The sequence below is a fragment of the Clavelina lepadiformis genome, chromosome 4 (assembly GCF_947623445.1).
Source record: "Clavelina lepadiformis chromosome 4, kaClaLepa1.1, whole genome shotgun sequence".
NCBI classification, from domain to species: domain Eukaryota; kingdom Metazoa; phylum Chordata; class Ascidiacea; order Aplousobranchia; family Clavelinidae; genus Clavelina; species Clavelina lepadiformis.
This window is the reverse complement of record NC_135243.1, coordinates 6,600,064-6,613,938: the sequence shown is the minus strand read 5'-3', so window position 1 is coordinate 6,613,938 and position 13,875 is coordinate 6,600,064. Positions and strand designations below refer to the sequence as shown.

At 40.3% G+C, this 13,875-nt stretch overlaps 1 protein-coding gene and 6 non-coding genes across 7 annotated transcripts; 1 reads left to right on the top strand and 6 right to left on the bottom strand.

The window, feature by feature from the left end:
* The first annotated feature begins 1,807 nt into the window (after nt 1-1,807).
* LOC143453196 (calcium homeostasis modulator protein 6-like) lies at nt 1,808-3,456 on the top strand. Its single transcript, XM_076954383.1, has 3 exons — nt 1,808-2,394; nt 2,727-2,939; nt 3,088-3,456. Exons 1-3 carry the CDS (start codon nt 1,870-1,872, stop codon nt 3,271-3,273), a joined length of 924 nt encoding a protein of 307 aa, XP_076810498.1. The 5' UTR covers nt 1,808-1,869; the 3' UTR covers nt 3,274-3,456.
* Nucleotides 3,457-7,764: 4,308 nt separating this feature from the next.
* Nucleotides 7,765-7,846, bottom strand: Trnaf-aaa (transfer RNA phenylalanine (anticodon AAA)). Its single transcript has one exon. It is a non-coding gene; the product is annotated as a tRNA-Phe (tRNA).
* Nucleotides 7,847-7,922: 76 nt separating this feature from the next.
* Trnas-uga (transfer RNA serine (anticodon UGA)) lies at nt 7,923-8,004 on the bottom strand. Its single transcript has one exon. It is a non-coding gene; the product is annotated as a tRNA-Ser (tRNA).
* Nucleotides 8,005-8,395: 391 nt separating this feature from the next.
* Nucleotides 8,396-8,477, bottom strand: Trnas-uga (transfer RNA serine (anticodon UGA)). Its single transcript has one exon. It is a non-coding gene; the product is annotated as a tRNA-Ser (tRNA).
* A 76-nt stretch (nt 8,478-8,553) lies between these two features.
* On the bottom strand, nt 8,554-8,635 carry Trnas-uga (transfer RNA serine (anticodon UGA)). The gene has a single exon. It is a non-coding gene; the product is annotated as a tRNA-Ser (tRNA).
* A 549-nt stretch (nt 8,636-9,184) lies between these two features.
* Nucleotides 9,185-9,266, bottom strand: Trnaf-aaa (transfer RNA phenylalanine (anticodon AAA)). The gene has a single exon. It is a non-coding gene; the product is annotated as a tRNA-Phe (tRNA).
* Nucleotides 9,267-10,990: 1,724 nt separating this feature from the next.
* Trnam-cau (transfer RNA methionine (anticodon CAU)) lies at nt 10,991-11,062 on the bottom strand. The gene has a single exon. It is a non-coding gene; the product is annotated as a tRNA-Met (tRNA).
* Nucleotides 11,063-13,875: the final 2,813 nt, after the last annotated feature.

Genomic DNA, 13,875 nt, shown 5'->3' with positions numbered 1-13,875 from the left:
AGTTTACAACGCTGTTGGTGTTGTTGTTAGATCATAAAACGTGGTAACTGTTATTACCGTTAGGCCATTACAATTTTGCAGAATAAGCGTGTTGGTGGTGGTTAAACTTTGGTAATATAGATTAGGCAGCAGTATATAGCTTTACAACTCTGACGTAACTAGACAACAAGGTATTGACGTGCTGAATGCGTGTCTGAGGAAAAGTGACCAGACAATGTTATGTTTACATGTTTTAAGAGCGAAATTGTTGAGTGTACTATAGGCGGAACTGGTTGTTTTTTTGTGTACAGACAGCTAGCTAACTAATATATTTTAAAGAATAAAGCTTATTTGCTTCAGTTACATTCAACCAGCATCTAACGGGTCTAGTTTATAAGTGAACAACCAGATTACGTTACAGTTTGAGTAGCTGAGGCCTTGCATACAAAGGCAACCTGTGGTTGTGCACTAACACTAACTAACATGAGAACCAGAACGTTTAAGAGCGTGGTAACGGTTTTAGAGTACTGAAGTCAAAGTTTTGATCTTATTGAGAGTTGCTTTCTACAGAGAGATTTCTTTAGTCACAAATGTCATGCGGAAACGAGCGCAAGCGTTCATCAATTCATTGCGGTTACTACGTTTTCCGCACTCCACCATTTTGTGTTGCATTTAAGGTATTGTATATTTTTCGCCATTGACGTGGGGAGCGAAAAAATATTGTGCTTATAATATCAAACTGAAACAAGAATAATACACTCACTAACAATCTGCAAACGCGAAAAATACGGCAAATTCCTGAGACTTAAAAGTTAAAACAAGCAAGATGTCTACCGTCTACAGTGGTGCTATGACAATAGAAGGATAGAACTGCCTCCAAACTTGTGTTTTACTTTTACTGTTCTTGAGATTCATGCTTTCTTTGTTAACAGTCCTCTCATCGAATTTGTTTCCCGTGTAAGTGTGTGATATGCTAGGTTTGTTAATCATGTCACGTAAGGTTACATTTACTGATTGTTAGTGAGATTGTTGTTAGTGGTTTTCTTTTGCTGTAATCACGTTACCACCATCCATTCTTCGCTCCGTAAAATCTATGGCGAAAAATAAACGATGCGATACTACGGGTTAATCGTAAATGAATGAGTGTGAACTAAGGGTGGTTATTTCAGCGTAAGTTGGCCCGTTGTTAAAGATAGGCGATTACGTTAGAAGAATAGGTATTGAAAAAGTTGATTTTAGCTATACAAGGTTTAAATGAGGTTAGATTTAGATTTGAAGGCAGATTTAGGTTAAGTTACTATGCTATAACATTTAAGTTGGGTTCACAAGAAACTATGTAAACTAGCTTTGAACACACGATTTATTTCGGTGAAATAGTGACAGCCGTGTAAATTACATCGCAGTTGGTTTGAGTGACGAACAGTAATTGATAGGCTTATCCGCCTACGTGAATATATTGGGTTTAGGTTATAATTTTGCTACGATGGCATTTAGGCTAGACGTGGTTTAGCACAACCCAGCGTGGTCAGAATTTAAGGCCTAAGCATTATATCTGGTCAATGAGTTCCCGGCTGGCGATAGCAAACGATGCGATGAACTTTAAACTTGACGGCTAAGCCTTAGCTTGGATGATGTGTGGGGTTTAGTGCTTTGCTTTAAATGGTTAATACTACACTGTACACGTGCTACCGAAATGACTTACAACAGACGTATTATTAGAATAGTGGTAATGTATGTATGAGTATCACTATTCTGTCATTCTCTGAAACATATTTATTTAAAATGACAGCGTTCATGTAACATTTCTAGGCGAAAATTTTCACAGACAGTGATAGCATTTATAGAGGAAACAATCAGTGAGTTACCATCCAGTTGTTTGCTTTGATAGTCATGGCTTTGCAGCTGCAAGCCGCGTTGAGCCACATCAGCGAAGGCGTGAAGAAAAACAGATCATCGCTTAAGAATACGGTGCTAATTGTCGGCACAGTTGGACTGAACGAGCTCATCACAGCTGCTACCTTCCAATGCCCCTGCGTGACAGACGAAGAATTCGCGTATTATAACTTGGGCGTCGGTTTACCGCCAGTGCCATATTATCCCCCAACGTGGATTATTCAAGGCAACAGCCGTAGTTATGGATGGTTTTATCTTTTCGCTCCCGCTGCGATTTTGCTCATGGTCAGTTTATCTATCAGCAACAAATTCCGGAAAGTTCTGACGGGGTGTTGTAAGTCGACAAACTACGGTGACAGCGTGTACATCTTTTCAAAACTGTGGGCGTGTTTAGAAGTTCTTGGAGCAGCTCTGATCGCTCCCTGTGCATGGATTTCATTCGGTCTTCTCAAAGGTGAATATTACGCATGCGCAGTGACGGCAAAGCCGTACGTGGTCACCCCGAATGAAACTTGTGCCCACGTAAGTTTCAATATCACAGCAATGCATGAGGTGTAGTTGCATAATTACAGTAAAAGAAGTTTGTGAATTTTTATTTTGGGAATCCACTTGCACAGTTTCTAAATCCATAAAGTACTGTCGTTTTGCTGCAAAGCTGCACCCGCTTTAAACTGGTTATACTTTGTCATTTATCTTTCGTAGCTTGCAGCCGATTGCAAAACAACACAAACAAGTTATTGGTTTTCAACCCAATTTTGCTTTAGGCAGTCTTTGTTATAAATGTTATTTTTCAAAACTCTGTATAACATTATCAGATCACTGGTCACGCGTTCTGTCATTCTACTTTGTTGCAGATTAAAGATCTACGAAAAACCGACGAATACAACGATAACATGGGTGTTTCGCAAGTAATCGGTTGGCTGCTGGTTTCAACAGTATCCTTCACGATATGGATAATCTACACGGTTTCAAGATGCTGTGCGTCCAAAAATTATTACGAAATGAAGTACAACGGCGCTTACAAGAAACTGGAAGAACGTGCCCTCGATAATGCATTAGATGACCTGGTAATATAAAATGTTTATCAAATGATTTTTTAAAGCCAACTAAGTGTTATAAGCGAAAGTTTTTAGCCGTTATATAAATAAGCATAGAGCAGACACTCAGACATGTAGATTATTCGTCTATGAATAACTTTTTATTCAAATTTTAAAGTGGAAAGACGAAACGGAAGAAGTAGCGAAGAATTTCCTTAAAAGCAAACCGAACAAAGACATGTGGAACAAAGCACTAAGAGTTCTTCTTTCGGGTAGAAGTGTAACTATTTCTAACTTGGCGAGCGTTTATGAAGAATGGGACGAAATGCGTTTGTCAAATCCAAAAAAGACATCCCCTGTGTGAAAACGTAGCATGTATAATACGATGGACTTGGTGTAAACGTGTTATTTTTGTTTTTATACATTACCAGTCTAATGTTTTTATGCTAAGGTCGCATTTGATTTGCATTTTCTGTTTTTTTTTCGCTGAGCTTTTAGCTGCCAAAGAATTAATTATTATACAATAAACTCTGGTAGTAACAAAATATTCCAATTTGTTAAACTCTGTTAAATCATATGCGTTTGCTGCCTAAATAGGCTTACCATAATTTTGTGGCTTCAAAACGGGACGCTTTCAAACAACCTAAACCCCTTAGCTGTGATTTTTTAACTTGACATTTTTCGGAATTATTACGTAGGCCTACATTTAAAACCACCCTAGCTGTCTTCATTGACCATATTGCCATCGAAAGTTCAAGTGCTTGTTCTCTAAATATCGGTTTCAATTCGAAAAATAGGAAGGAATTGACGTTAACGATACAAAGATGTCTGCCTCTATTTCACCGGAAAATTACCGTACCAATTATCCGCTAACAATAACGTCACAATAACATTTTTATCGAATACAATGAAATAAATAACAAACAAGATCTCGAATTCTTCTTCAAGAAGTACCGGTACGCTACACAGCAAACACAATAATAAGAACATGCTAATGTTCGTGCATGGCTTCTATGCGGTATGCCTATGCTGGCTGACTGAATGCCAAACCGGGACGTTTGGCCGACCGATCAGGACGCAGGGACAAGACGTTAAAAAGGGGGACTGTCCCGGCTAAAACGGGACGTATGGTAAATCTATGCCTAAATAAAAACATTATTTGAAAGTAATAGACAGAGTGTTCACAAGAGGCAATTTTCACAACGAGTTTCAAGTCATTGATCATGCTGTTAACAATTCATACACTTTTTAACCAGTAGTTGTCGGTAGTGGGTGAGCCAACATTTCTTCACGAAAACAATGTGCAACTTACCTTCTACACTTTGGTGGAACAAGCATTACGTCACGGGTCTAGCACCAAACAGGAAAACAAACAAAACTGAAATAATTTTTGCATTTCATGCAAGCTTTGTTTCTGTGCTGACAAGACATTCTACTCTTTTCATATTATGATTGCTCCATATACTGTGTAATACGACATCTAGTACTCTAGTACTCTAGTACTCTAGTACTCTAGTACTCTAGTACTCTAGTACTCTAGTACTCTAGTACTCTAGTGCTCTAGTGCTCTAGTGCTCTAGTGCTCTAGTGCTCTAGTGCTCTAGTGCTCTAGTGCTCTAGTGCTCTAGTGCTCTAGTGCTCTAGTGCTCTAGTTCTCTAGTGCTCTAGTGCTCTAGTGCTCTAGTGCTCTAGTGCTCTAGTGCTCTAGTGCTCTAGTGCTCTAGTGCTCTAGTGCTCTAGTGCTCTAGTGCTCTAGTGCTCTAGTGCTCTAGTGCTCTAGTGCTCTAGTGCTCTAGTGCTCTAGTGCTCTAGTTCTCTAGTGCTCTAGTGCTCTAGTGCTCTAGTGCTCTAGTGCTCTAGTGCTCTAGTGCTCTAGTGCTCTAGTGCTCTAGTGCTCTAGTGCTCTAGTGCTCTAGTGCTCTAGTGCTCTAGTGCTCTAGTGCTCTAGTGCTCTAGTGCTCTAGTGCTCTAGTGCTCTAGTGCTCTAGTGCTCTAGTGCTCTAGTGCTCTAGTGCTCTAGTGCTCTAGTGCTCTAGTGCTCTAGTGCTCTAGTGCTCTAGTGCTCTAGTGCTCTAGTGCTCTAGTGCTCTAGTGCTCTAGTGCTCTAGTGCTCTAGTGCTCTAGTGCTCTAGTGCTCTAGTGCTCTAGTGCTCTAGTGCTCTAGTGCTCTAGTGCTCTAGTGCTCTAGTGCTCTAGTGCTCTAGTGCTCTAGTGCTCTAGTGCTCTAGTGCTCTAGTGCTCTAGTGCTCTAGTGCTCTAGTGCTCTAGTGCTCTAGTGCTCTAGTGCTCTAGTGCTCTAGTGCTCTAGTGCTCTAGTGCTCTAGTGCTCTAGTGCTCTAGTGCTCTAGTGCTCTAGTGCTCTAGTGCTCTAGTGCTCTAGTGCTCTAGTGCTCTAGTGCTCTAGTGCTCTAGTGCTCTAGTGCTCTAGTGCTCTAGTGCTCTAGTGCTCTAGTGCTCTAGTGCTCTAGTGCTCTAGTGCTCTAGTGCTCTAGTGCTCTAGTGCTCTAGTGCTCTAGTGCTCTAGTGCTCTAGTGCTCTAGTGCTCTAGTGCTCTAGTGCTCTAGTGCTCTAGTGCTCTAGTGCTCTAGTGCTCTAGTGCTCTAGTGCTCTAGTGCTCTAGTGCTCTAGTGCTCTAGTGCTCTAGTGCTCTAGTGCTCTAGTGCTCTAGTGCTCTAGTGCTCTAGTGCTCTAGTGCTCTAGTGCTCTAGTGCTCTAGTGCTCTAGTGCTCTAGTGCTCTAGTGCTCTAGTGCTCTAGTGCTCTAGTGCTCTAGTGCTCTAGTGCTCTAGTGCTCTAGTGCTCTAGTGCTCTAGTGCTCTAGTGCTCTAGTGCTCTAGTGCTCTAGTGCTCTAGTGCTCTAGTGCTCTAGTGCTCTAGTGCTCTAGTGCTCTAGTGCTCTAGTGCTCTAGTGCTCTAGTGCTCTAGTACTCTAGTGCTCTAGTACTCTAGTACTCTAGTGCTCTAGTACTCTAGTACTCTAGTACTCTAGTACTCTAGTACTCTAGTACTCTAGTACTCTAGTACTCTAGTACTCTAGTACTCTAGTACTCTAGTACTCTAGTACTCTAGTACTCTAGTACTCTAGTACTCTAGTACTCTAGTACTCTAGTACTCTAGTACTCTAGTACTCTAGTACTCTAGTACTCTAGTACTCTAGTACTCTAGTACTCTAGTACTCTAGTACTCTAGTACTCTAGTACTCTAGTACTCTAGTACTCTAGTACTCTAGTACTCTAGTACTCTAGTACTCTAGTACTCTAGTACTCTAGTACTCTAGTACTCTAGTACTCTAGTACTCTAGTACTCTAGTACTCTAGTACTCTAGTACTCTAGTACTCTAGTACTCTAGTACTCTAGTACTCTAGTACTCTAGTACTCTAGTACTCTAGTACTCTAGTACTCTAGTACTCTAGTACTCTAGTACTCTAGTACTCTAGTACTCTAGTACTCTAGTACTCTAGTACTCTAGTACTCTAGTACTCTAGTACTCTAGTACTCTAGTACTCTAGTACTCTAGTACTCTAGTACTCTAGTACTCTAGTACTCTAGTACTCTAGTACTCTAGTACTCTAGTACTCTAGTACTCTAGTACTCTAGTACTCTAGTACTCTAGTACTCTAGTACTCTAGTACTCTAGTACTCTAGTACTCTAGTACTCTAGTACTCTAGTACTCTAGTACTCTAGTACTCTAGTACTCTAGTACTCTAGTACTCTAGTACTCTAGTACTCTAGTACTCTAGTACTCTAGTACTCTAGTACTCTAGTACTCTAGTACTCTAGTACTCTAGTACTCTAGTACTCTAGTACTCTAGTACTCTAGTACTCTAGTACTCTAGTACTCTAGTACTCTAGTACTCTAGTACTCTAGTACTCTAGTACTCTAGTACTCTAGTACTCTAGTACTCTAGTACTCTAGTACTCTAGTACTCTAGTACTCTAGTTACCTAACGGGAAGTTGGAACTATGCAACTGTATTTTCTTAGGTTAGACTTGGATGGACAGAGGTTTGAACCGAGAACCTTTGATTTGCTGCTAGCAGATGTTTTCACTGCGCCATCGTTTACTTCACTAACAACTGGTACATTTATACCTTTTCACCTTATTTCATAGTGGGACTCAAATTTTTTTATGTGAGTTAAAATCTATTTTGTGGAGTCCTATCACACACTTCGATTTTCAAAGTCTTGTAGGATAACTTCGTTTTATTTCCTAAGAAAAGAAGACCAGCCCTTGGGCAGGGATTTGATCCCAAAACCTTCAGTGGCCTTCCTTCGAGTGGGAACTATGCGACAGAATCTTCTTGGCCTAGGCTTGGATGGCCAGAGGCTTGAACCGAAAACCTTTGATTTGCTGTTCTCCGCTATTTTCACTGCGCCATCGCTTATGTCCAACCTTATCGGTAGATTTATACCTTTCGAACTTTTTTCATTGTGGGACTGAAATTTTTGTGTGTTACTGAACTTCAGTTTCGTAGAGTCTTGTTGCACACTTAAACTTTCAAAGTCTTGTAGGATAATTTCGTTTTATTTCCTAAGAATAGACGACCAGCGCTTGGGCAGGGATTTGAACCCAAAACATTTAGTACCTGGGAGTGGGAACTAACTGTGACGCTTGTACGAACCTTGAGAAATAACGCCATTAACATTGCTCTATTCCATTCAAGTTCGCTTGCTGGCTAAGGCTAGACGTTATGTCAGCGTTGTCGGCAGGATTCGAACCTACGCGGGCAGATGCCAACAGATTTCTAGTCTTTCACCTTAACCACTTGGCCACGACAATAGTGCTTAATGATCAATGCAAATAGATATAATCCAACTTTTCTCGAATCACTTATGAATACGTAATTTTATGTCAGCGTTGTCGGCAGGATTCGAACCTACGCGGGCATAGCCCAACAGATTTTTAGTCTGTCACCTTAACCACTCGGCCACGATAACTGTGCTTAATGATCAATGCAAATTGATAAAATCGCACTTTTCGCGAATCACTTATGAAAACATAATTTCAATTCCGCGTTGTCGGCAGGATTCGAACCTACGCGGGCATAGCCCAACAGATTTCAAGTCTGTCGCCTTAACCACTCGGCCACGACAACTGTGCTTAATGATCAATGCAAATTGATAAATCGCACACTTCTCGAATCACTTATGAAAAAGAAAATTTATGTCAGCGTTGTCGGCAGGATTCGAACCTACGCGGGCAGAGCCCATCACATTTCGAGTCTGTCGCCTTAACCACTCGGCCACGACAACTGTGCTTAATGTTCAATGCAAATAGATAAAATCGCACTTTTCTCGAATCCCTTATGAAAACTTGATTTCAATTCGGCATTGTCGGCAAGATTCGAACCTACACGGGCAGAGCCCAACAGATTTCGAATTTGTCGCCTTAACCACTCGGCCACGACAACTGTGCTTAATGTTCAATGCAAATAGATAAAATCGCACTTTTCTCGAATCTCTTATGAAAACATAATTTCAATTCCGCGTTGTCGGCAGGATTCGAACCTACGCGGGCATAGCCCAACAGATTTCAAGTCTGACGCCTTAACCACTCGGCCACGACAACTGTGCTTAATGTTAAATGCAAATAAATAAAATAGCACTTTTCTCGAATCTCTTATGAAAACATAATTTCAATTCCGCGTTGTCGGCAGGATTCGAACCTACGCGGGCATAGCCCAACAGATTTCAAGTCTGACGCCTTAACCACTCGGCCACGACAACTGTGCTTAATGTTCAATACAAATAAATAAAATCGCACTGTTCTCCAATCACCTATGGAAACATGATTTCAATTCCGCATTGTCGGCAAGATTCGAACCTACGCGGGCAGAGCCCAGCAGATTTCGAATTTGTCGCCTTAACCACTCGGACACGACAACTGTGCTTAATGTTCAATGCAAATAGATAAAATCGCACTTTTCGCAAATCACTTATGGAAGCGTGATTCCAATTTCGTGTTGTCGGCAGGATTTGAACCTAAGCGGGCAGAGCCCAGCAGATTTCTAGTCTGTCGCCTTAACCACTCGGCCACGACAACTCTGATGAATGTCAAATGCAAATAAAAAAATGCCACTTTTCTCGAATCACTTATGAAAACGAAAGTTTATGTCAACGTTGTCGGCAGGATTCGAACCTACGCGGGGAGACCCTAACAGATTTCGAGTCTGTCGCCTTAACCACTTGGCCACGACAACTGTGCTTAATGTTCAATGCAAATAGATAAAATCGAACTTTTCTCGAATCACTTATGAATACGAAAATTTATGTCAGCGTTGTCGGCAGGATTCGAACCTACGCGGGCAGAGCCCAACAGATATTTAGTCTGTCGCCTTAACCACTTGGCCACGACAACTGTGATGAATGTCAAATGCAAATAAAAAAATGCCACTTTTCTCGAATCACTTATGAAAACGAAAGTTTATGTCAGCGTTGTCGGCAGGATTCGAACCTACGCGGGCAGAGCCCATCACATTTCGAGTCTGTCGCCTTAACCACTCGGCCACGACAATTGTCCTTAATGTTCAATGCAAATAGATAAAATGGCACTATTCTCGAATCACTTATGAAAACGTAATTTTATGTCAGCGTTGTCGGCAGGATTCGAACATCCGCGGGCAGATCTCAACAGATATCTAGTCTACTACTAGCGATTCGAACCCACGCCTCTAGAGCCGCACAAAGTGACTAAACCTCTGCTTGAATCTGGCGCCTTAGACCACTCGGCCATCCTGACCCTGATGTTTTGTGTGGATTTCCGTTGTTAGAATAATTACCACAAAACTAAGTAAAGGCTTAATTTAGTACTAATATCACGGTTGTTTTACTCGTGGCTGTATAAAATTCACAGATCCAAGCAACGATGTTTAATCGAGGATAAATACAACGCACCAATCCAGATTGTTTCATTCTAAATTTACTTTATAGAAGCCGTAGACGATGATGTTAACGGTTTTCTCAATTTAAGATGAAAATATGTAGAGTTAAGTGATTATCTTTTTAAAATATTTAGCAAATCATCCCTGCCGGGACTCGAACACGGAACATCTGGATTAGAAGTCCAGCGCGCTAATCCGGCTAAGCCGACGTGAGTCTGGATGAAATCATTAAAGTGACACTTTTCTCAATATACTTGTGAATTTGCAAAATTAATATCGTTGTTGTCGGCAGGATTCGAACCTACGCGGGCAGAGCCCAACATATTTCTAGTCTGTCGCCTTAACCACTCGGTCACGACAACTGTGCTTAATGTTCAATACAAATAAATAAAATCGCACTTTTCTCGAATCTCTTATGAAAACATAATTTCAATTCCGCGTTGTCGGCAGGATTCGAACCTACGCGGGCAGTACCTCAATCCAGTAAAAGGAAAATCTGCTGTGACCTGGATTCGAACCAGGGTTGCCACGGCCACAACGTGGAGTACTAAGTAGCAGAGGATGGTTTTGATCCATCGCCCTCTGGGTTATGGGCACAGCACGCTTCCGCTTCGCTTAGATCAATTTTAGCCTTTTTTTAAATTTACCAACTGAGCAACCCAGTTAAATGTAGAATGTCACACGCAATATAACATATTTGATGTAAGCCTACAATGTAATTTTTCAATCGTATTTTGACGTTTTTGTTACTCTGTTCATACTACGTTATAGTAGTATTCGGAAAACATATCAACACAAAAGCTATAAATTGGTAGCATTTGAAAATACTGTTATTTGTGTAGGTTGTATGTTGTGTTAGTAGTCCAAACAAACTACAAAACTTTAATGTTTCATAAAAACGCAGTTCCATTACTCATGTTTTGATTAAGTTATCAAATATTTGTGTAATAAACCCACTATTGAGATTGCCACTTTAAAAATTTACATCGATTCATGCTGTTGATCATCTGCAACTTTTAGCTGAATTGATAAGCATTGATTTGAAAGGCCGATATCGGACATTTTGTTCGACTCTAGCAACAAAACAGCTTTGCATCACTCAATCCAGTAAAAGGAAAATCTGTTGTGACCTGGATTCGAACCAGGGTTGCCACGGCCACAACGTGGAGTACTAACCACTATACGATCACAGCTGGATAGGTAGCAGAGGATGGTTTCGATCCATCGACCTCTGGGTTATGGGCCCAGCACGCTTCCGCTGCGCCACTCTGCTGAATGAGTGAATATTAGTTTTCAAGTTAACATCAATTTTAGCCTTTTTTAAAATTTACCGACTAAGCAACACAGTTAAAATGATTAAGTTATCAATTATATATGTAATAAACCCACTATTGAGATTGCGACAATAAAAATTTGCATCGATTCATGCTGTTGATCATCTGCAACTTTTAGCTGAATTGATAAGCATTGATTTGAAAGGCCGATATCGGACATTGTGTTCGACTCTAGCTAGGCTTACCATAATTTTGTGGCTTCAAAACGGGACGCTTTCAAACAACCTAAACCCCTTAGCTGTGATTTTTTAACTTGACATTTTTCGGAATTATTACGTAGGCCTACATTTAAAACCACCCTAGCTGTCTTCATTGACCATATTACCATCGAAAGTTTAAGTGCTTGTTCTCTAAATATCGGTTTCAATTCGAAAAATAGGAAGGAATTTACGTTAACGTCACAAAGATGTCTGCCTCTATTTCACCGGAAAATTACCGTACCAATTATCCGCTAACAATAACGTCACAATAACATTTTTATCGAATACAATGAAATAAATAACAAACAAGATCTCGAATTCTTCTTCAAGAAGTACCGGTACGCTACACAGCAAAAACAATAATAGGAACATGCTAATGTTCGTGCATGGCTTATATGCGGTATGCCTATGCTGGCTGACTGAATGCCAAACCGGGACGTTTGGCCGACCGATCGGGACGCAGGGACAAGACGTTAAAAATGGGGACTGTCCCGTCTAAAACGGGACGTATGATAAGTCTATGCCTAAATAAAAACATTATTTGAAAGTAATAGACAGAGTGTTCACAAGAGGCAATTTTCACAACGAGTTTCAAGTCGTTGGTCATGCTGTGAACAATTCATACACTTTTTAACCAGTAGTTGTCGGTAGTGGGTGAGCCAGCATTTCTTCACGAAAACAATGTGCAACTTACCTTCTACACTTTGGTGGAACAAGCATTACGTCACGGGTCTAGCACCAAACAGGAAAACAAACAAAACTGAAATGATTTTTGCATTTCATGCAAGCTTTGTTTCTGTGCTGACAAGACATTCTACACTTTTCATATTATGATTGCTCCATATACTGTGTAATACGAGATTATGTAGCTACGTCTGAAAGATATATAGGAAGTGCGTTTACTATCCTGCATTCTTTATTATTTTGTGTGGGTCTATTGAATATAATTATAAACTTCTTATTGTTTCTCAGCAACAAATAGCTTACCTGCAGAAAGCAGTCACTTGTTGAATCAATCAGGGAAAATGTTTATCGTGGCAAATATGTCAAGTGCGTCTCCAGTTAAGTAAGCCTACGTTGTTGAATGTAATTTAGCACTGGAAATGTTTTGTGCCACAGTTATAGAAAAGTTCCGTAGTCAAGCTACTCATTCGCCTCTTTGTAGCTTATACGGCCTGTTCACGGAAACCATTCGCTTTGGGAATAGTTATGCTGGTAATAATTGCGTTGAAATGCCGGCTGCTAGCTGGACGGCTAAAAGTCTTGAGTTTATAACTTTGTAGCGGTTAATCTCCACATGGTTTTAAATAACATTTTTATTGTGTGAGCTTCAATTTCAGTAGTTTGTGTTGCGACTACGTATTTATACAGCGGTTATTCTACTCATTCATTTGGTCACAACTTCTCCTGACAAGCGCAATTGCTGCTTTCCGTTTATTTTTTTACTTTGATTGCTGCTTAAGTTAAACTGAGTTTGTTCATGACAAATAAATTTCTATAATCTATATTCTATATGATATTGATAACACGTCTGTGATGATGGGAACAGCCACTTCTGGAGAGTCAGACGGCAACGGAGTTTTACAGATTAACCGAGCTCTATTAACGGCGGAAATCAGCATATCACAACGTAAGATACGTCGCAACTTCTTTGAGACATTAAAGATTTTAAGTTTTTTATCTCTTAATCGACAAATAGATTTGTAAAACTATACAACATTAAACAATCTGTAATTACCACTATAGAAATGCTGTAAGTACACCACGTGAAACCACACATGTTTAACATAACACAAAGCCATTAAGATCATCTTGCAAAGGTTGTACGCTGCATGAAACGAAATTGTTATGCTCCCGCATTAACTTCCTACCCTCTGTGAGTTGTTAAAAAATTAACCAGTGCTGCAAGCAGCTGCATCTTCAAGACGACATTTCCATTAATCAGAGCCAACGCCGTCACAGCGTCACTGCATTCAACTGTGAAATGATGTTTTACATGTCATTTGCCAACTTCTGCTTCTTGCTTTGCGGTTAGGGCCTCGATAACTGTTGGCAAGGATTCAAATTTTTCGCTAGTAGTTGCAGCTACAAAAAGCCCAATCCTTGTAGTGATCTACTTTGCTATAAGAGTGTCAATCCTTGAAAATCGGAACTAGTAACGCTTAGATATGATTTGGGTGCAACTTTTGCTTTATACCAACATGACGTCAACGCAATACGCCTTAATGGCAATTCAAACTCGAAGCAAAAATCTTCAAATATCAGCAAAGGAAATTTAATTCACTTTCGCTTCCTGGTCGATCTTGGTCGATAATACCGTTTATAATTGTTTTTACTACGTCCATAACTTTCTCAGATAGGTCCGCTTATGCAAAATTGAACAGCAAATGAACAACAGAAAACACATTTCAAACAAAGTTACTTAATAATTAACAAAGCGTACGTACGTGTATACATATACAGTGAGACCTCGTTAATCCGGACCACTTCGTTTCGTCAAAAAATGTCGGTTTAGCGGGGTTTCCGGATTATCGGAAAGTAAAAAATCAATC

What these genes read in the sequence shown, in the direction of transcription:
- LOC143453196 (XM_076954383.1), top strand. Translation starts at nt 1,870, where the DNA reads ATGGCTTTGCAGCTGCAAGCCGCGTTGAGCCACATCAGCGAAGGCGTG. An exon ending in CGAATGAAACTTGTGCCCAC is followed by an intron (nt 2,395 to 2,726) that starts GTAAGTTTCAAT and finishes ACTTTGTTGCAG; the next exon opens with ATTAAAGATCTACGAAAAAC. An exon ending in ATAATGCATTAGATGACCTG is followed by an intron (nt 2,940 to 3,087) that starts GTAATATAAAAT and finishes CAAATTTTAAAG; the next exon opens with TGGAAAGACGAAACGGAAGA.